This window comes from Suncus etruscus, chromosome 9, assembly GCF_024139225.1.
Source record: "Suncus etruscus isolate mSunEtr1 chromosome 9, mSunEtr1.pri.cur, whole genome shotgun sequence".
NCBI lineage: Eukaryota > Metazoa > Chordata > Mammalia > Eulipotyphla > Soricidae > Suncus > Suncus etruscus.
Window position 1 is genome coordinate 109,591,457 of NC_064856.1, and position 21,837 is coordinate 109,613,293.

The 21,837-nt window shown below is 58.2% G+C and overlaps 1 protein-coding gene across 1 annotated transcript; it reads left to right on the plus strand.

The window, feature by feature from the left end:
* Nucleotides 1-2,894: 2,894 nt before the first annotated feature.
* Nucleotides 2,895-10,160, plus strand: OVOL1 (ovo like transcriptional repressor 1). Its single transcript, XM_049780179.1, has 4 exons — nt 2,895-2,994; nt 8,360-8,577; nt 9,585-9,774; nt 9,865-10,160. The coding sequence occupies exons 1-4, from the start codon at nt 2,895-2,897 to the stop codon at nt 10,158-10,160; spliced, it is 804 nt and encodes a 267-aa protein (XP_049636136.1).
* Nucleotides 10,161-21,837: the final 11,677 nt, after the last annotated feature.

The window sequence follows — 21,837 nt, forward strand, 5'->3', positions numbered from 1 at the left end:
GTGGCCTCCCAAACCAAATAATTTTACAGACAATAATTCTAAAAAAATAAAATAAAATCATTCAAGGGCCGGAGAGATAGTACAGCGGTAGGGTGTTTGCCTTGCATGCAGCCAACCCAGGATGGACAGTGGTTCGAATCCGGGCATCCCATATGGTCCCCCGAGCCTGCCAGGAGTGATTTCTGAGTACAGAGCCAGAAGTAATCCCTGAGTGCTGCTGAATGTGACTCCCCCCCAAAAAAAGGCTTTTATTCACTCCTTTTTTTTTGGCCACATCAGCAGTGCTCAGGGGTTACTCCTGGCTGTGCTCAGAAATCGCTCTTGACTTGGGGGACCATATGGGATGCTGGGGATCAAACCCGCATACCTCCTGGGTCAACCGCATGCAAGGCAAATGCCCTACCGCTGTGCTATCCCTCCACCCCCCCTTGGGGAAAATCTTTTTGTTATTTTTGGGTCACAGCTTACAGTGCTCAGGACTTACTCCTGACTCTGTATTCAGGCATCAGTTCTGGTGGTGCCCAGGCTGCAAGCAAGTCAAGTGCCTAAACCCCTATTCATTCTCGGCACCCTGCCCACCAAACGGACAAATTCTGTTTTGCGCTGCACACAGTGGTGCTTGGGGAATCACTCCTGGGCAGGCCTCTAGGGACCATTTGTGGTGCTGCAGACGAGGCCAGCGCCCTTCTCCCACTGCACTATCTCTCCGGCCACACCCTGGAGAAATTCTAAGTCAACATTTACGAAGCAGTTGACTTAACACACAAATCTGGGTTTCCTGCTTTTCCGGACAGTGCTGGACTTTCACTCTCCATGGAGGTGAGAGGAAGACCCTGAGGAACAGTGTCCTGGAGAAAGAGGGTGCCCTGTGTTTGCCTCCCACATGCAGAGCCTTCCCAGAACACTACTGCATCCGACCAGGCCCCCTTGAGCTCAGCTGCAGCCTGTCCATTCAATCCACCAAGGTTCTGAGTCAGTGACTTCTGGGGGTCATTCAGCTCATGCCCATTGGAGGCAGAAAGGGATCTGAGAGGAGGCAGAAAGGGATCTGAGAGGAGGCAAATGGGGCTGGATGAAGGCACATCCGCAGAAAGGAAAGGGCAGGGGGCAAGGGTCACTGTGCCCTTTGGGCCACAGCACCCTTCTGGGGGACCCTGGGAGGCAGAGGAGAGGACAAGGAAGCAGGCTGGAGAGCAATAACCCAATCAAATCCAAGGGCCCTGCAGACTCCAGGAAGTCCACAGTCTGTACCCCCTGCCTGTCTGGGGCTGCTCCAGAGAAGGGGGTGGCAGCCCCTGGGAGCGCCCCACCCCAAGAACTATCTTTGGGGCTGCTATCAGCTGCAGCCTGACTTTTGAACCGAGTTCATTTCTCGCTCACTTCCTCCTCTGTCCCCGCCTTCAGGAGTTCCTAAGACTCTAAAACGGTCTTTGATTTTCGGGGAGTGCTAGGAGGAGGTAGAGGGGCAGTTCCTGTCTCTAACGGGGTCAGCTGCAGAAAAGCCCAGCGCTGGCCTGAGGTCACGGTGTTCCTGTCGCTTGTGCCATTGGCCAAGGGGACCATGTAGACCATGTGGGATAATTGGAGGGGGTTGGTCCTCAGGCCAGGGGGGGCAAGTAGAGTAGGCTGGGCTTGACCTTTCTTCCGGAAGACTCACCCTCACTCGCTTTCTTCCTAGCACCTGAAATCTGGCCTTTTGGGCCCGGAGAGATAGCACAGCGGTGTTTGCCTTGCAAGCAGCCGATCCAGAACCTAAGGTGGTTGGTTCGATTCCCGGTGTCCCATATGGTCCCCCGTGCCTGCCAGGAGCTATTTCTGAGCAGACAGCCAGGAGTAACCCCTGAGCACCGCTGGGTGTGACCCAAAAACAAAAACAAACAAACAAAAAAAATGAAATCTGGCCTTTTGGATTTGGGTGTGCGTGAGCCCTGATGACTAAGCCACAGGCGTCTTTTGGAATCTCGGTGGGCTCTATCTAGGATGCCCTCCTCCAGGAAACCCTTTGTGCACTTGCCAGCAGCCAAAAGAGCGGGGCACCAGGGCGGGCAGCGGCGAGCGGGGCATGGCGTCCTAATGCCCACCGTTGCTCGCCGAGCCCTTTGCAGTCGTGAGCATGATCGGGCGCCCAGCAGACACCTCTGGGCTGAACCTGGACTTGCTCAGCCTGGGCCTTTGGGATGGGGGCCCCGGTTCAACCAGTGTGGGACGGCACCCGGCTTTGCGCCTCCCCAGGCGCCCGGGGCGCGCCGGGCCGGGCCGGGCGAGTTTCATCGCATCAGCGGCCGAGCGTGCAAGAGCCGCCGGTGCAAGTAACGTTGCCCCCTCCCCGCCCTCGGCCGCGCCGAACGAAACTCCCGTTGGCCGACGCCGCCTGGCACGCCCGGCTCGGGAGGGAGGCCCCCTCCTCGGCGCCCGCCCCCGCCCGGCCACCGCGCCCAGGCCGCGAGGCCACTCGCCCGCAGCGGCGGGAACCGGTCGGGCCGGTCGCTGCCCTCGGTGGGCTGTCACCGTTATTTCCCAACGCATGCGCCGTCCGCCGTGCGGCCCCGGGCGCTCATTAGCCAAAGCGCCGCGCCACCCACCGCCCAGCCCAGCCCAGCACCGGCGCGCGGCGCGCAGCCCATAAAGGCCGACCCGTCGGGCCGGTCCGCTAGAGCCGCCTGGACGTCCTGCCGAGCGGCCGCGGGGACGCCTGTCGCGAGTCGGCGGGGCGCGCGGGGATCGGCCGGCCGGGGACCCCCTGGGCACGGATCAGACGGCGGGGCACCGGCGCGCGCCCAGCGGGAGGCAGCTCGGGGGCTCCGCGAGTCGGACGGAGCGGGAGCCGGAGCCGGACCCAGACCGCGCACCTAGAGCGGCGCTGCAGCAGCAGCAGCCCCGCCGGCGGCTCCACGATGCCGCGCGCCTTCCTGGTGAAGAAGCCGTGCGTGTCCACCTGCAAGAGGAACTGGAGCGAGCTGCCCGACGAGGAGCGCGGCGAGATCTACGTGCCAGGTGAGCGCCCCACCCCGCCGACACCCCGGGCGGTCTCCCCCGATCCCGCCCGCGGCACCCCGACGGCGCGGGGAGGCGCCGGGAGCACCGGCCGCACAACTCCGCGGGCGCCCCGGACTCGCGCGCTCCGGCCCCGTTAGCCCCTCGGTCGGCCGACGCGGGTGGGTGGGGGGCGCCGAGGGGACCAGCGGGCCCGCGGGAGGAGGTTCCCAGGGCTTCGGGCTCCCCGAGCCGCAGCGCAGCACACCGCATCGGGGCTAGCGGGGCGTGTCACCGCTCTCCCGCGACCCTCCACTCTCGGACCATAAACCCAGAACGCAGGGACTTTTGTGGGGCAGGACTGAGCACTGCCTCGGTGCCCCTGGGGAGTTGGGGTGCAGCGGGCGGGCCAACTCAAGTCGGGGCTATTTGTGTCCAATGCTAAGGAGTCTCTGAGCTGCATGAAGCCCCCAAGGCCGGTCCCCGGGCATAGGCCACGGATGCCAGGGACCCTGCCCAGGCAGTGCACCCCACCCCGCTAGCGCCGAAGACTGAGGTGGGACGGGGTCTCGCTTCTTAGCAGCAGGCAGAGAACACGACTGAGTGGCCAGGCCCCTTGCCAGGGGCCCGGGCGGGGGAAGTTCCGCAGTCGGGCACTTGAACACCCCGCTTACTGCTGGGAGCCGCCTGGACAGTGGCTGAATCCACTTTGAACGAGTAACTGGTTTTCTCCTGCGCCCCGGAGCTTGGCACCCCGCGCAGAACGGGGTGTGCGGCCTCCCCGGGAATCTCTCCTCCCTGCCAGGGTTGTAATTAACCAACCCACTTTGACCCTTGATCCGCAGGCACCGGGTCCGGTGGGAAACGGCCAAGGGGGTGGCTGGCAGCGCTGGGAGGCCTTTGGCCGCCTCAGTTTCCCTCTTTTGGAGGTCTCCGACCGGACCTCCAGAAGTCCCTGTGACCCGGTCTTCCCAGCCTCCTCAGAGCAGGGGGCTGTGCCAGAAGTCTGGGATGACCCCGATGGGGAAACTGAGGCAAAGAGGGAGGATCACGTCCTCTTCACCCGAGTGGGTCGGGCTCCTGCACCTAACTGGCCCGGTTCCCAGGATTGGGACACAAGTGGGGTTCCACCCCCCAAGGGCCGAGCCCCCACACCCCCGCACCCCTGCCACCTGCCTGGGTGGTGCTGCCACCGCTCAGCGGCTCCCGGGATCTGATAACCAGCTCAGACTGAGGGAAAGGTGAAGCACACTCGCCTGCCAGGTTGTCCCGAGTTTTACTTCCCATCCCGGTCAGGACCAGATGAGGCGCCGATTTTACAGAGCACCGAGAACCCCAGATCTGGTCTTCTGGGGCCTGTAACCTCCCCGCCACATTGGGGGGCGGGCAGACCCACGCCTCAGGTGTCCAGGCGTGGGGGCGGGGAGGCCCTGCAGCTGTGGCTATTCCCTGAATGCAGGTGGCTGGGCGCAGGGCGGAGGTGGCTGGGCTTCAGGATGCAGGGCGAGTTCGGACCCTCTTCTTGGAGGCGGCCGGGGCTGGGCCTGTGGGGTCAGGAAAGGGGAAAAGTCAGAACCAGACCGTCACTTCTGACTTGGGAAGGCCACGGCCCTGGGATGTTTTCCCACCGGTTTTGGAAACGAAGAGAGGGAATGTTCTGGGGCCACGCTCGGGTGACTCTGATGGCTGCAGAGGGGGTGGTGTTTGTGGTGGCCTGTCCCTTGGCTGGGCCATTCCATCACCAGCCGAGCGTGACCCCGAGAGCCGACTGGGCACGTTTCCCTCACCCACTCCGAGCCCGGCACGTTGTGACCAGCTAAGCGCTGACCCTGCTCCTGCTGGGAGGGGAGGAGGACAGGAAGGTGTTTGAGGTGTGACCTTCCTGTCAGGGTCCTCTGGGACCCTCAGAGAATAAGGGGCACCCAGGAAAGTCTGCCAGCCTCTGGGCATGATTCTATTTTTTTCTTTTTTCTCTTTTGGGCCACATCTGGTGGCACTCAGGAGTCACTCCTGGCTCTGTGCTCAGAAATTACTCCTGGCGGACCTGGAGAGATAGCATGGAGGCAAAGCGCTTGCCTTGCATGCAGAAGGATGGTGGTTCGATCCTGGCATCCCATTATGGTCCCCCGAGCCTGCCAGGAATGATTTCTGAGTGTCGAGCCAGGAGTAACCCCTGAGCGCTGCTGGGTGTGACCCAAAAACCAAAACAAAAAAAAAAAGAAAGAAAAAATGAAATTACTCCTGGCAAGCTCAGAGGACCCTATGGGGTGTCAGGAATTGAATTCAGGTCCGCCGTGTGCAAGGCAAATATCCTCCCTATTGTGCTATCTCTCTCGCCCTCCCTGGGAATGGGACACACACCAGGGTCTTACTGGTCCTCCAAGCCAGGGACAGGCCCAGTGGTGGGCACAGGGCTGCTGGCATCAAGCTGATAGGACCTTCCATCTCACTGGGTCCCATGGGTGTGAGACAATCCAGACAGTGGGGCTTGGGGCTCAGTGGGGGACTGGAAGGTACTAGGAGGGAGCCACTGAACTGGGTGTCTGCCCTGAGTGAGGCCTCTAGAGACCCCCCTCATCATTTCTGGAAATGGGTAAATCCACATTCTGGGCCACAGTGGGTTGAGGGTTTGGAGAGGCAGAGTCGGAAGTGGGACACCCTCAGATATCCCACTTTGGAGCCCTGTAGCTACAGCTGGGCCCTGCCTCTTTGGGGATCTGGGTCTCCCACTCCGGGCCCAGAGGATATGTGGCCCTTCAGTCCCCAGGATGCTGCCCAAGGGCACCTTGCTCACATGTTGGCTCAGGGCCACTGCCCAGTTTGTCATCCATGGTCACCCCTCCACTGTGTGTCTGGGGTAGGGGACAGACTCAGGCCCGTTGTGGCTGTCCAGGACTGAAAATACTTATAGCCGTGTGGACACTGCACCAGGTGGCTACACTAGCAGTAATGCCCGTGTCTGTTTCCTTTCATGCACGGCCAGCTGGCCTGTGGTGCTGGAGGAGGACCCTATCCTTCTTTTTTTTTATTTATTTTTTGGGGGGGCCACACCCATTTGATGCTCAGGGGTTACTCCTGGCTAAGAGCTCAGAAATCGCCCGTCTTGGGGGGACCATATGAGACGTGGGGGATCGAACCACGGTCCTTCCTTGGCTAGCGCTTGCAAGGTAGACACCTTACTTAGCGCCACCTCGCCAGCCCCAAGGACCCTATCCTTCTTGTCAAGGTGTGAGGGGCCTTACACCGGAGCTCCCCATCACCTGCCCCACCCGGGCCAGTGCTGACTCTGCAGGTCCTGGTCCACAGGGTGCTTGACAGCCGGCACTCACATCTGCCCAGGTGACAGGACCCCTACCCAGCACAGGGGGGCAATAGGATCCATCAGAGAGGGGGATTGTCCTGGCCCCACTCTGACCATTATGCAAAAGGAAACACAAAGCGGTGTCCCCAACCCCTAGGGAGCAGGGGCCAGGGCCTGGCTGGCCCTGTCTTGCCACACTCCCCAGCCGTGGGCGGGCACCGAGTCGCCAGAGGCCACCGCCTCGCCGGAAACATCTAATTAGGGGACAAGCAAGACACATAGCAGGGCCCAACCAGTTTTGCTTCCTGCCATTGGGTGCCACTTGGTGACACCCAGGGACAGGAGAGGCGGATGGGCGCTGCCCGTGTGGTGGTGCGGATCCACTCTGGGGGTGACCAGGGCAGAAACCGGGCCTCAAACCTGCACCCTGCACATTCCAGAGTGAGACAGCACACCAGTTCTCTCACCTGTGTCCTCCCTGATGCTGCAGGGACGGAGGCAACTGTCCAATGTGGGGGGCTCCTCGCACAGCCTAGAAGACACAAGAGGGAAGGAGATGCTGGTTCCCCACGGGACTGCACAATGGGAGCTCACTAGTCTAGCTCAGATAACTGACATCCAAGAGCCAGTTAGCAGCCCTGCCCTCCCCAGCCCCATCCCTGGGCTCAGACTGTGCGGTGTGAGGCCTGGGGGCCCAAGCTCAGGCCAGCCTGCTGTGTGGCCCCAGGGCGGGCTGTGACCCGGCATGGCGCCAGCTCCAAGGCCAGGCCAGGGCCAGGCGCTGGTGATTCAAGTCCTGGAATGAGGTGGCTCATTAAAGTCCCCGGGCAGACGGACGCCAGGGGCAGCAGAACGGGTTTTGGGCGGCGGGCAGGCGCATTCTTCTCCTAGTAGGGCTTTGTTGTGTTTTGAGGGGGCGAGAGCTGGGGCCTCTCCCGAAACTGGGGTGCTTTCACAGCCACCTTCCTCTCCGCATGCACCCGCCCTCCCTGGCTCCCTCCATGTGCCTTGGAAAGCAGGACCCCACCTGCCCTTGGCCAACCTGTCTCCCCTCTATGGCCAGAGGACCTGGGCATGGCTGAGCCCCAACAACTTTGGGGTCCCTTCGTCATCCCTGGCTTGCTGTTTTTGAAGTGTTGCAAGTGTTGCCTGTACGGGCCTCACCTTTTTTGCAAGGCAAGTCCCATCTTCATCATCATGGACTGTTTGTCCCAGCCCTGAGGCTCTGCAGCCCTGCAGCCCAGTGGCCCTGTGGCTCCATGGCCCTACAGCCGAGAGCCGTGTCCCGCCTCCTCTCTGCTAGAGTCACTGGCCCAGCCTCCCGCCCCGGTTAGCGTTTAGCGTGAGGTGTCTGCACGCCACAGGGAGCGGCTGCGTGAGGGCTGCCAGGTATCGGTGCTGGGAGGACGGGAGCCTGGCCCCTGGTGTCTCAGCGGTCCTGCTGCGGGGGAGGTTGCGTCAGGCCAGGCAGGCCGCCCAGCAGACTGTTAGGCCGCATCCACCTGCTGCTCCCTAACTCCTGCCCCACCCTGTGCGCAGCCTGTAGGAATGCAGAGCCCTGGTGGGTGGCCCCTGCTGCCAGCCCGCCAGGGGAGCAAGGTACCCCCTGCTTACACCAGAAGGCCAAGGGCCAGGTCTGCCAGAGGTGAGGCCTTGATGGCCCGGCCTCCTGAACCTTGATGTGGCAAGGAGGAGCCCTCTGGGACCTAGTGGGGTCAAGGATGCATCACTGTGATCCAGGGGTGCCCATCTACCTGGCCAGTGGATGAGCAGGAATCCAGAGGGACTTGACCGGGTGGGGAGTCAGCCGGGCAGGCTGGGCCCTCCCCTTCCCAGTTGTGCTAAGGCAGGTTACTCAGCGGCAGCCTAGAGGCCTGAGGGCCTGGCATCACCTCTAATAGCTTTCCTGGGGTGGGTGGGGGTGTGGCACTGAGTGGGCCAAGGGCCCTGTTCCACCACATGCCTGCCAGAAGAGGGGTGAAGTTTGGGGGCCCCACCAGCTCTGAGGCCAGGAACTGTCCAAAGACACCCCCCCCACACACACACACACACAAGCCCCTCACCTGGTTCCTCTTCTTTCCCCAGTGAGCCTGGGCTTTTGCCCACCGCAGCCTTACCATGAGCCTGAGCCATCAGTGGCTGAACCCCCTTCCTGCCCGCTGGCTTTGGACATGAGCCTCCGGGACCCCAGCTACAGTGTGGTCCCGGGACCCTGCGTGGTGGCCCAGCTGCCTTCCGAAGACACAGGCCGCCCTGTGGAGCCTCAGAGCAGGGATCATGGCTTCCTACGCACCAAAATGAAGGTATGTTTGTGGCCACCAGATGTGGCAGCTGAGCCTCACGCAGGTGGGGACCCAGAGTGGGGATAGCAGGAGGGAGGACGCGGGGAGGTACTGGGAAAAGAGAGAAGCAGCCATAAAGCGTGAAGCCGCCTTGGGAAAGGCCAGTGAGGCGCAAACAGCCAGACCCGGAGGCGCCCTGCTGGGGAGGCTCCCTGCCCTCTCCCTTTTCCGGGCACCCTGCTTCCCTGTGCTGTGCAGTGATGGTTAAGATGTCCCCTGCTGCTAACTGTTCCCAGCCCCCCCCTACACACACACACACACACATACACACACACACACACACACACACAGAGTCAGGACAGGCTATGCCTCTGCTTGTGGGGAGAGGCCAAGGGCCCACAAGTCAAGAACCTTTGAGGGAGCCATGGCCCCCTCCTAGCCACACCCGCTACGTGCAGGCCATGACCCGGGGGATCCCTAGTTGCAGAGGACCTGCCCTGTGCCCTACATACCACCCCCATCCCAAGACGCCCAAGGGCAGGGAGGCAGCAGAAGCCACCCAGAAGGGCTTCAGAGGGGATGACACATGCACACCTCATGTTAGGGAGGTCAGGTGGGGTGCAGGACCCCAGGACAGGTGGGAGATGCAGCATAGCTCTGGGCAGCTACGCCTGTAACCTCAGAAGCCACAAAGCCTATGTGGGATGGTCAGTCAGCCAGGCCAGGCTGGGGAGAAGCAGGAGTTAATTTGGATGCTGAGGGGACCCTGTGGTGGCTCCAGTGGTGGCCTTGATCCTGGCATCTGAGCCGAACCACAGAGGGAAGCCAGGCGGGCTCAGCGGACCCAGAACTGTGGAGATCACACCAGCCCCTTCTCCGGGGTGCAGATGACAAGAAGCCAGGGCCGGGGAGGGAGCCCACAGACCACTTGCCCCCACCATCCAGGCTCAGAAGTAACCAAGGGTGAGTTGGTGGGGGTGTGTATGTGGGGGGAACACGCACATCTCAGACCCAGCCTTTTCCAACAGGTGACAATGGGGGACAGTCCCAGCGGAGACCTCTTCACCTGCCACATCTGCCAGAAGGCCTTCACCTACCAGCGCATGCTCAACCGCCACATGAAGTGCCACAATGATGTCAAGAGGCACCTGTGCAGCTACTGCGGCAAAGGCTTCAACGACACCTTCGACCTGAAGCGACACGTGCGCACACACACAGGTGAGGGCGGGCGAGGCGCGGTGTTCCCTGGTGCGCCGTGCCGCACTCCTGCGGATGACCCCTGACCCAGCGCTGTGCCCATCCCCACAGGTGTGCGGCCCTACAAGTGCAGCCTATGTGACAAGGCCTTCACGCAGCGCTGCTCGCTGGAGTCGCACCTCAAGAAGATCCATGGCGTGCAGCAGAAATACGCGTACAAGGAGCGGCGCGCCAAGCTGTACGTGTGCGAGGAGTGCGGGTGCACGTCTGAGAGCCAGGAGGGGCACCTGCTGCACCTCAAGGAGCACCATCCCGACAGCCCACTGCTGCGCAAGACCTCCAAGAAGGTGGCGGTGGCGCTGCAGAACACCGTCACCTCCCTGCTGCAGAACAACCAGCACATCTGACGGCCCCGGGACAACCCACACACACACCCCACTATCCGTCCCCGGGGCTGTCCACACTGAAGCAGCCCACAGGGACGCACGCAGGAATTCAGACTCGGAGCCACTGGAGGTCCAGGGCCTGATGGTGGCCAGCAACAGACTGCAGTTAAAAGCACTGGCGAGGAGCCCCCTGCAAATACTGGTTGTGGGAAGCAGGCAATGCCAGCCTTCCCCCCACGAACACTCATGCTCAGGGCTGCGGGGTCTCTGCCCTTCCTCCCGGACATGCTCACACAAGGGATTTGTCCACCCATCACCTCATTTTCACAATCTCTACAGCGTGTCGCCAAGGTCCATCTGCCTTCATATGACGACATATGTACAGAAATTAATATATTTTTTGGTGCCGATGGCAAGTATTTTGAAGAGGATAGAGCTGGCTTTTCTCCTCCCTGTGTGGTTCTATTTATCTGGGGCATTTCACGCTCCTAGCCTGGCCGCTGCCCGGCCACCTCTCCCGCGCTGCCCTGCTGGCTGACCTGAGCCCACGGCACTGCACATCCTGTTCCAGGCTCCTGGCATGCTGGACTGTCCAGAGCCCTTAGTGGAACAACTCACCATTCTGGGGTTCTCGAGTGACAGTTGTGTCCAGCAGTGAATGACAGCAGGGGCTGCTCTCCTGCCGAGATGAACATCAGACAGCAGCACAGAGCTGAGAGAGATGTCAGGGCAGGCACTTGAATAGCCTTTATTTAGGGCTTGGGGTGCCAGGCTCTTTGCCCCTTTTTTGACTATTTTCCGGCTCCCCTGAAGGACCCATATAAGCCTCTAGGGGACTCCAGAGCTGGCAAGAAACCTGCCTGCACCAGGCAACCCCCCTTTGGGGAGGATCAGATGCCCATGGGGTGGCAGAGGCCGAGCCTTCAAGGCCTAATTCCACAAAGCCTGATTTGACTTTTCATCAACGTGTCTGGGATCGGCCAGATTCTGGAAGCCACCTAGTCTGAGTCACATGACCTGAAAGCTCTATTTTGTTTACATTATTTCTGCCCCCCCGACATTCACTGTGATCTGAGGGAGGCCCAAGGCTCTCTGCTGTCTTTGATAGCTTTATTCCCCTCCACAACTATTAAAATCAAAGAACTTCTGTTCCCTACCTGTCTGCTTTGTTGTCTGATACGCCTCTGTTGGCCATTTGCTGGGAAACCCATGAGTGCAACTGGTGCAGGGATTGGGGTTGAGGGGTTACTTAGGAGTCGGAGCACATGCCCTGTGTGTTCAAAGGCCCAGTTGGGTCCCCCGAGCCCCGCTCTGCGGGGTCCAAGAAACACTGCAATGCCAGTTCCATGAGAGTTTCATGGGCATCCCCACAAAAATTGGTGCATCAGGGTCAGAGAGATAGCACAGTGATTGGGAATTTGCCTTGCAAGCGGCTGACCCAGGACCAAAGGCATTCCATATGGTCCCCTGTGCCTGCCAGGAGGGATTTCTAAGCAGACAGCCAGGAGTAACCCCTAAACACAGCCAGGTGTGGCCTCCCCCAAAAAATTGGTGCATCTGTGGGGGCTTGAGTGTTTACATAGCGGAGAGGGCATTTGCCTGCACATGGCCAACCTAGGACGGACCCTAATTCGATTCTCAGCATCCCATATGGTCCTCTGAGCCTGCCAGGAGTGACTGTGCTATACTGACACACTTAGGCATGTTCTGTAGACTCTTGGAGTCTTCTAGCGCCAGACTCACCGAATCTTCCAGCACCAAACAGCCAAGCTGAGTGGGACTAGCCCAAGGTCTCAGTGACGGGGTTGCCATCCAAAAGCCAGGCTAAGGCTGGCCTCTGTCTGGGCTCTGTTCACACAGGGAAGGTACTGGAGCACTTCAGACAGGAATATTTAGGCTGTCCCTGACCTTTCTGTCTTCTCCCCAGGAAGCACCTGCCCCCAACCTGGTCATCATCCTGTCAGCAACTCTGGCCAGATGACCAAGGAGGCAATAGGGATATGCGGCTGGAGTGAGGTTCCAGGGAGTTGGGGGGCCACACAGTGAGGAGAAAAGAGAAGGCAGAGCAGCACTGGTGGCTCAGTGATAGGTCATTTGTTTTGCACGTGGCTGACCCAGGACAGACCTCAGTTCGATCCCCGGCATCCTATATGGTCCCCTGAGCAGGAGCAATTTCTGAGCACAGAGCCAGGAGTAACCCCTGAGTGTCACCAGGTGTGGCTCAAAAACAAAAACAAAAAACAAAGAAAGGAAAGAGAAGGCAGAGTTTCACCCCCTAGTCTGGCCCCTCAAGGGTCAGGCACCAGTGATCACAGCTTGTTAACCTGTGGGGTGAAAGATCAACCAGCCCAAGGTGAACAGAGCCCATTACTGGGGACCCAGCTACAGAGCTACTTGTCCATTTTGGGCTGAGCTGGGAACAAGTGTTCTGGAAGTTGGGGCTCCTCTGGCCTCTCCTTCCTGTTTCTTCCACTCCTAAAGGACTCAGGGGTCCACTGTGTTCAGACATGCTCACCCTAGCAGGCTCGGCCCAAGGCCTCGGCACACTCCAACCTCTGGACTCCAGAGCAGGCACCATGTGGGAAATCAGGCGAGAAGGAGTCCCTGGCCTAGGAGTGAGAGGACTGATGGGAGAGAAAGGAGGACTCTTCTGGGGATCCCTCCGAGGGAGCCTTCTGCTTGTGGGGCTAGAAAGTAAGTATCGGAGCAGTAGAGGCAGGCTGGGGCTTGGAGGGCCCAAGAAAGGAGAGTGAGAGGCTGAGGGAGGAGCAGAGGGCCCCAACTCCATCAGCAGGGGCCCCGGGGCTGGCTCCATGTCAGCCACACTACAACCTACACCCTGGATTCTGCGGCCTGAAAAGAGTCCAGGAGCTTCTGAAGTTATCAAGGGTGAGAAGAGGGCACTTGACAAGCAGGGGTAGGGTCCAGGTGCCATGTGTTAACAGGTTGCCAAAAGTGAGGCCACAGGACTGCACCCCCTCGGCATGGGGACGCTCTCAGGAAGGAACGCTATCTCCCAGGTCCCTTCCACACAAACAGGTGTCCTGGTGTCACAGGATGCCCACCCTGTCACCCCCATGTGCGGGCTGGAGGACCCTGGTGAGAAGTGAGAATTGGGGCACAGACCCACCAGGTGAATAAGAAGGATGGCATGGCCCAGTGGTGAGCAGGGTTGTGGGCACATTTCTGAGGTGCCCATGTTCACTGCTCTCAGGCCCTAGGCACCCCAGGAATTCCTAATGTGGGGTCCAAGTGTGGCCTCCTCCATGACCTCACAGTCAGAGCTGGGAGCAGAATGAAATGAAGTAGTCTGGAAGAATGCAGGGGCTGTTCCTACAGACAGTGTTGGGCCACAAAGGCCAGGACAGGGAGACACAAGCTCTGAACCCTGATTCTGGCTGGGGCCATCATGCCATGGCAGCACCTGACCAGGATGTTCCCACAACTCGCACTGGCCCCCAGCAGTGTCTACACTGCTTTGCTGTTCCCATCTGAACCTGTCACTGGTGCTGTCCCCAGCCTGAGAATGATAAGCAAAATGGACGGAACTTGAGTCAGACTGGGCCAGGCTTGGGGTCGAAGCAACAGCACAGAAGGGAGGGCATTTGCCCTACATAAGGCTGACCCGGGTTCAATCTCCGGAATTCCATAAGGTCCCCAAGCACCACCGGGAGTGATTTCTGAGCACAGGTCCAGGAGTAATCCCTGAGTGTGGCCCAACCCCCCTCAAAAAAAAACCAACAAACACCAGACTCAGTTGGGCACATGGAGTGCCCAAGGCCCACCCCAAGTTTTGTTGCCTGAGGGGGAGTTGGTATAGAGATTCCTGAGGCCACTGAAGTACCCCCCACCCCGCCCAATTTCAAACTTGAGGGCAGTGCATGGGTTCCATGCTGGGTGGTGGGCTCCTGCCAGGAGGGGCACAGCTGGTGGAAGGGGGGAGAGGCAGGGACCTGTCTGCCCAGCCTTGGCACCTAGCGCCCCCGTGGGCAAGGTTTCTGCTGGCCGCTAATGGCTACAGCGTTTATTGAGCTGCTACCATGCGCCAGGCAGCCACTTCTCCCTGTGTCATCGCTGATCCCACAACAATCTCCGAGGTAGTTATTACTGGCTATTTTTAGCCAGAGCAATCGAGGCTCGGGGCGACTCGTGTTTGCTCCGAATCACAGGGGCAGGAAGCCGCAAAGCCCCGCATGAACATAAGGTGTGGACTCTGTGGCGAGAGGGTGGAGCCTCGACTCCCCAGGTCCATCCAAGCACCTCTTCACCTGGGCACCCACTACTGTGCAGAGGAGATGCACAACCCTGCCAGTCAAACTCAGGGGTCTCCTGCACCAACAGTGGGAGGGAGACCACAGAAAAGGGGACGAGGGGTCGGAGAGATAGCATAGGGGTAAGGCATTTGCCTTGCATGCTGCCAACCCAGGACAGACCCCGGGTTCGATTTCCAGCATCCCATATGGTCCCCAGCCTGCCAGGGGCGATTTCTGAGCGCAGGTCCAGGGATATGGCTAGGTCAGGGATAATACTGTCTGTGAGGGCCCCAGGGCTCCAGGCTTCAGTCCCAGCACCATGCAAGATGTGGTTCACCAGGCCCCTGAGCACTTCTGGGAGCACCTCCCCAACAGAGGTTCATCGTCCACTAGGATCACCACATCTAGAACCGTATGTTCTGGGCATTTCTAAAACGTTAGTACTATAGTTGTGAGCCGGCTTGGACCAGGACTCATCCCCATCAGCCCTATCCCCAGCCTGGCCTCTAAAATCTTCAGGACATCCATCGCTCGGTGTCCCAAGTATGAGGCTCAAGGCCAGGGAAGTGACTCAGGAGGTAGAGTGCATGCCTTTCATGTAGGTGGCCTTGGGGTCCATCTCTGGCATACTGTGGCTCCCTGAGGACCACCTGGAATAGCCCCCAAAATAGACTTAAAAGGCAGGGCCAGGGGGTCAGAGAGACAGTACAGTGGGTAGTGTATTTGCCTTGCACACGGCCAACCCAGGTTCAATCCCTGGCATCCCAGGAGTGATTCCTTTTTTTTTTTCTGTTTTGGTTTTGGTTTTTGGGCCACATCCAGCAGTGCTCAGGGGTTACTCCTGGCTATCTGCTCAGAAATAGCTCCTGGCAGGCACAGGGGACCATATTGGACACTGGGATTTGAACCAACCACCTTTGGTCCTGGATCGGCTGCTTGCAAGGCAAACGCCGCTGTGCTATCTCTTCAGGCTCTGTGATTCCTTTTTTAAATTTTATTTATTTTTTTGTTTGTTTTTGGGTCACACCCGGCATTGCTCAGGGATTCCTCCTGGCTCTACACTCAGAAATCGCTCCAGGCGAGCTCAAGGGACCATATGGGATGCCAGAATTTGAACCATCGTTCTGCATGCAAGGCAAATGCCTTACCTCCATGCTCTCTCTCCGGTCCCCCAGGAGTGATTTCTGAGTGCAGAGCCAGTGGTAACCCCTGAGCACTGCCAGTGTGGCCCCAAACAAAACTAAACAAAAAGACAGGGCTAGGGCCGGGAAGGTGGCGCTAGAGGTAAGGTGTCTGCCTCGCAATCACTAGCGTAGGACGGACTGCAGTTCGATCCCCCAGCGTCCCATATGGTCCCCCCAAGCCAGGGTGATTTCTGAGCGCATAGCCAGGAGTAACCCCTGAGCGTCAAATGGGTGTGGCCCAAAAAACAAAACAAAAAAAAACAAAACAAAAAAAAAAGACAGGGCTAGAAAAACGGTACAGTAGTTAAGGTACTTGTTGCATGCGGCAAACTACGTTCTATCCCCACATCCCAGAGTCACACAAGCAGTGTGATTCCTCAGGGCAGAGCCAGGAATAAAGCCTAAACATCATTGGGTATGACCTTAAAAAACGGAAAAAAGGGCCTGGAGAGAGCGTTTGCCTTGCAAGCAGCTGATCCAAGACCAAAGGTGGTTGGTTTGAATCCCGGTGTCTCATATGGTCCCCCGTGCCTGCCAGGAGCTATTTCTGAGCAGACAGCCAGGAGTAACCCCTGAGCAACGCCGGGTGTGGCCCCAAAAAAACAGAAAAACAATGGGGGCCGGAGAGATAGCACGGAGGTAAGGCATTTGCTTTGCGTGCAGAAGGTCAGTGGTTCGAATCCTGGCACCCCATATGGTCCCCTGAGCCTGCCAGGAGTGATTTCTGAGCATAGAGCCAGGAGGAACCCCTGAGTGCTGCTGAGTGTGACCCAAAAGTCAAAAACAAACAAAAAAATATAGGAAAAAAAGAAGACAGGCTGGGGAGAGGCTCAAAGCACAGGCTTTGCACATCGGAGCATGGAGTTTGGTCTCGGCACCACATGGTCCCCCAGCAAGACCAGAACATCCCAAGCGCTGAGCCTGGGGTAATCCCAGAGAACCACAGTGGGTAGTCTAAGAACCAAGAATTAAAATACAGGGGCCGGAGAGATAGCATGGAGGTAAGGCGTTTGCCTTTTATGTGGAAGGTCATCGGTTCGAATCCCGGCGTCCCATATGGTCCCCCGTGCCTGCCAGGAGCAATTTCTGAGCATGGAGCCAGGAATAACCCCTGAGCACTGCCGAGTGTGACCCAAAACACACACACACACACATACACACACACACACACAAAAGAATTAAAAAACAGGGACCAGTGAGGTGGCACTAGAGCTAAGGTGTCTGCTTTGCAAGAGCTAGCAAAGAAGGACCATGGTTTGATCCCCCGGCGTCCCATATGGTCACCCCAAGCCAGGAGCAATTTCTGAGCACTTAGCCAGGACTAACCCCTGAGCATCAAATGGGTGTGGCAAAAAGACAACAAAACAAAACAAAAAAGAATTAAAAAACATATATGAAAGAATTCTAGAAATGGCCAGGCCTGAATACAGATAAGCCCCCTGAGGAGGAATCTGTGGGGGCAGCCCAGATCCAGCCACAGACCTGCTCTGACAGATGTCACGGTCTGTGGCTTGCAGAGAGCCCAGACGGAAGCAGCAGAGGGACGGGTCAGCGCGTTCCAAACCATGCAACTGGCCAGGATTGCCTGCCTGCCCCGCCTACCCTGCCCCTGCAATGCCCGCTCTGGAGACACGCATCCTGCTTGCCACCTTGGCTTGTCCGGTCCAGCCAGCTCCTGCTGGGCCCCTTCCCAGCCTCCCCCGCCTCTGTGTAGGGGACCCCAGGTAACAGGCCTGGGCACCTTCCCTCCCCACGCGCAGCAGCAGGTGAGTTGCTGAAAAGGGCCAGAAGAACTGGTAGGACCTGTGTGCCTTGTGCCAGGGGCACGGACCTACCAGCGGTAATAACAGGGCAAAGGAGCGGGCCCGCCTGACGCCCGCTCGAAAAAGAGAGAGAGAGAGAGAGAGAGAGAGAGAGAGAGAGAGAGAGAGAGAGAGAGAGAGAGAGAGAGAGAGAGAGAGAGAGAGAGAGAGCAGCTGGCCCCCGGAAACAAGAGAAGCCAGGAGAGGGGCTTGCTGGTTCTTTTTAGGACCCCTCTAGACTTCCTCTCACTACTGAAAAGACACCTCCTTGCCCCCCACTACTGAAGCCATGATGCACTGGTTCTGATGGTCCAGAGCCTCTAGTCAGGGTTTCTAACACCCCTGGTAAGGATTGTGAGGAGAAGAGTGAGCGGTCAGATCTGAAGCCCAGAGCGGTCTGCCCAGCCAGGTATTCTGAGGACTGATATTCTTTTGGGGAAGCTTGGAGAAAGCAAAGTTGACTTTGGGGTTTAGACTTTTGTTTTGTGTTTGGGCCATGATAACAGGAATCACTCCTGACATACTTGAGGGACCACATGAAATGCTGGGGATCAAGCCCAGGATGGCCGCGTGCAAGGCTAATGCCCTCCCTGCTGTGCTACTGCCCTGGCCCCTGGAATTTCAGCCAGGTACATACCAGGTACATACCCTGCCAGAGAGAAAGGAGTAGAGGACAGGGGCAGGGCACTGTGGGAAAGCACCTGAAGGCCTAATCAAGAAGGGGGTCTAGAGCTAGGGGCAGCTCAACTGGGCTGACCCAGGCATCCTTGCATGAGGTCCAGATTCAGTCCCTGGCACTGCATGGTCCCCTGAGCACTTCCAGAAGTGACCCCTGAGAAGAGAGCTGGGAACAGAGTCCAAGTACCACAGCATATGGCCCCAAAACAAAACCCAAAAAGGAGATAGGAGATCGCCCAGTGAGCTGCCCCAGGTCCATGGCCCAGCACAGCTTGAATCCCCTTGTCTCAAAGTGGAAGGAGCTGCAGACCCCACAGGATGTGGCTCCAGAAATAAACAACGAAGATGGTGCCACTGTTAATCTCTGATAGATAAAACCGCAACCTTGATCGGGCCGGAGAGAGACCACAGCAAGGAGGTACCTGCCTTGTACATGGCCAACCTGGGCTCCATATCTAGCACCTCATATGGGTCCCCAAACCCCACCAGGAATGATCCCTGAGTGCAGAGCCACAAGTAAAATCTGAGCATTACCAAGTGTGGCCCAATACAAACAAACCAAAAACCTGGGGTTGCTGAATGGTTTGGGGACCGCACCTGGTAATGATCAGGAACACTCCCTGTGATTCTCCAGAAACAACAGGTGCTGGGGCTTGAACAAAAATCGGCCACATGCAAGGCCTTACGCCCTCTATTAGATCATTGCCCCCTCTCCAAAATTTTCTTTTCCTGGTTTGGGGAGTTACACCCCATGATGCTCAGGGGTTATTCCTGGTGGTGCTCATATGGGATGCCAAGGATCAGACCCAGGTCAGCTGCATGGAAGGCAAATACCCTCCAACTGTATCATATTTCCTGGTGAGGCTCAGAGGACATATGGGGTGCTAAGGAACAGACCCAGGTCAGCCACATGCAAAACAAGCGCCCCCTCTGCTGTGCCATAGTTCAGCTACCTGATTGATCTGATAATCAAAAGAAATCTTTGCCTTGGTGGCCCTGGTCTGCTTTCTCTGGCGATCCTCAGATATATGCAAGAAACTCCCAGGATTCCATCTAGCAATGGCAGGATTTGGGGTGAAGAACATGTGTGAATTTTGAGGTCTACTGGCTTTGGCATCCTGAGACTCAACATCTGGGAAGTGGAAAGCACAGGAATGCAGGCGCCTGGCAGGAGGCATCGAACACCCACTTACTACCTGCTAAGAGAACCAAAGTTACTAACAGTCGCCTCAGTCTAATTCAGAAAGAGAATGACTGAGGCGCTCATGTTCATGTTCAAGTCCGCCGCAGCTGTGCCAGCAAGTGAGGGGACGGTTTCCCCAATTCTTGGATTTCCTGGTCCAACGTGCCGAGCTCCAAGGGTGGCCTCTAGGGACCTTATGCCTGCCCTTGGCCAGGATGAGGACTCCTTTGAGTCAGTGCCGGGCACCCGGCAGAGAGGAGGGGAGCCTACAGGGGTGCCCATCACCTGCACTTGTTTACAGCTCTCTGGGCAAAATGCTTGGGGGCTGAGTTGGGTGGACCAAGGATGCCACAGCTCGTCATCAGAGGAGACTGGGAGAGGCCACTGGCAGTTCCGGTTGGATGGGTCCCCACCCAGCCAGCAGCAGACAGGGGCAGCCATGGCTTCGGGGCGGGGGTGGCATGAATCATGGGCCCCTCTTGTTTATAACAGGTCAGATGGGGCGTTCGGCGCCCGCCTGCCTCGCATGTGGCCCCACTCTGGCCGGCGCCAAGAGTTCTACTTTCTTCTTTCTCTAGAATATGGCCCTTCCTCTTTGTGTGGAAACCCCTGTTCTGAGAGATCACTCTGAAGACGTGTCCCCCAAGGGCCATCTTGAGGCCTACAGATGAGTTGAGGGGACCCTTGACCCTCTTTGGCTTTTTCTAGAATGCCCGTCCTCCCTGCTTTCCATTTGCCATCCTCCTCTCCTTCTCTGGGATCCTTTGCTACGACGTGGGGTGCCCGTACCAGGGATGGCACCCTAGGCCACAAACACACCAAGCAGACACTGTTGCTTAGTCCTGCCATGGCTCCACGTTCTCTTCCTCACTCCTCCTTTCCTCAGTTTCCCTCTCCTCTTAGCGCTGACCTCTGCCTGGTTCCGGGTCATGCCAGCATCTCCACTGTGCTTCCTGCCCCAGGCGGCTGCCACATGGACCCAACCTGTGCCATAGGGACTCCTGAGCTAAACACAGGGTGTGTAGTAGCCAAAATAGCCTTGTTAGACATAAGGGGAGCATACCTGAGGCTTGGAGTTCCTGGGCCGCTCTGGCCCTCCCTTTTTCGTGAACTCATCCCAGATGGGCATTTCCAGGACTTACGGGAGGAAGATGCCCCTAACAGTCCTGCCACCCTCCTGCCCTGCTGTCAGCCAAGTCTGACTTATTGTACATAACTGGTATGGGCATGCCCAGCCAAGAGCGCTCCAGAATGAGCGGTTTAGCTGTTGTCGAATCAGAGCTGGAGACACAGCTAGGCTGGCCTGGAGGCACCCCCAGCCCCACTTTCAAGACGTATCTAGGGTGACTCCCCGCTATCCTGCGGAGTGCCGAGATGGGAGGCTTTTTCCGTCTCTTTCATTCCTGAGAACCTCACCCTACTGTGTTTTCTTCTGATCTGAATCTCGTTTCGAAATTTCCGGCCTAAGGGGTTTCCCAACTCCAGGTAGTTTTGAATCAACCTGCTGTTTACAGGGGGCCGGGGCGGGGCAGTACAGGCACCCTGCTGAATACGCGGGGGCTGAACTGGCCACCTGGACCACAAGCAGCCTCCCTCCTTCTGTGCCAAGGGAGAGACCAAGCAGGATGCCAGTGGCCAACTGGGCACATGGGGAGATAGGCAGGAGGGCAGGTCCCACCAGGCCCTCTTCCTGCCAGGGCAGGGCTGGCAGTTTAGAGCCAGCTCGGGTGGGCGCTGAATGTGTTCTCTGGGCCACTCATGACACTCTGTCCCCAAATACTGGAACTTCTCTAGGGCCACGACTCAGAGGCAAGCAAGTCAACGTTCCACCCATGTCTTGATGGTATAAACTTCTAGGACTGATACGGAGAAGAAATTCCTGAGCTGTCTGTCCTTAGCCAGGGGAAGCCCGAGGTGGCTCAGGGGCCTGATAGGCAACCCAGGCCTATCAGCTTGGCCAGCTTGGCTTATTTTTATTTTGTTTGGGGACCACACCCAACATTGCCCAGGGGTTAATCGTGGCTCTGTGCTTAGGAAATCACTCCCAGCAGGCTTGGGGGACGCTATGGGATGCTGGGGATCAAACCTGGACCAGCAGAGTGCAAGGCAAACCCACTTCCTGCTGTGCTATTGCTCTAGCCTCCCACCACCACCACTTTTCTATTCAAAATCCATCCAGGGCCTCAGTTCTGCCTCTAGAAGGACCCAGATAGTTCATTACTTCATATAGCAAATGAGGCGGCCCCCCTCTGGGTCTCTGCCCTCCAACTTGCGCTCTGGTGATGAGCGCCACCCCCCCAATTACCAGATAGCCACAACTAGCTCCTGCCCTGGGCATTTGGGCAGTTTTGCTCCTCCTTGGCTGGGCTCAGTCTTCAGCTGACCAGGGGACTCGGTGTCCAATCCTCCGCCCTGATCCCCCCCACCTACACACCAGGTCAGACCCCCCATTTTCTGAAGGAGGGGCCCGTACTCATCAGACACAGGGGTGTCCTTTCCCCAGCGGTGCTCGGAAACCTTGCCTTCTGGAATCGAATGCCACAGCCATACAGCTCAATGACCCAGCAGTACAGACAGGCAGGCGCATGTACACCCAGG

Excerpts from the sequence above, each read along its gene's own strand:
- OVOL1 (XM_049780179.1), top strand. The coding sequence starts at position 2,895 with ATGCCGCGCGCCTTCCTGGTGAAGAAGCCGTGCGTGTCCACCTGCAAG. Across the intron at positions 2,995-8,359 it reads CGGCGAGATCTACGTGCCAG|TGAGCCTGGGCTTTTGCCCA; the intron begins GTGAGCGCCCCA and ends TTCTTTCCCCAG. Across the intron at positions 8,578-9,584 it reads TCCTACGCACCAAAATGAAG|GTGACAATGGGGGACAGTCC; the intron begins GTATGTTTGTGG and ends CTTTTCCAACAG.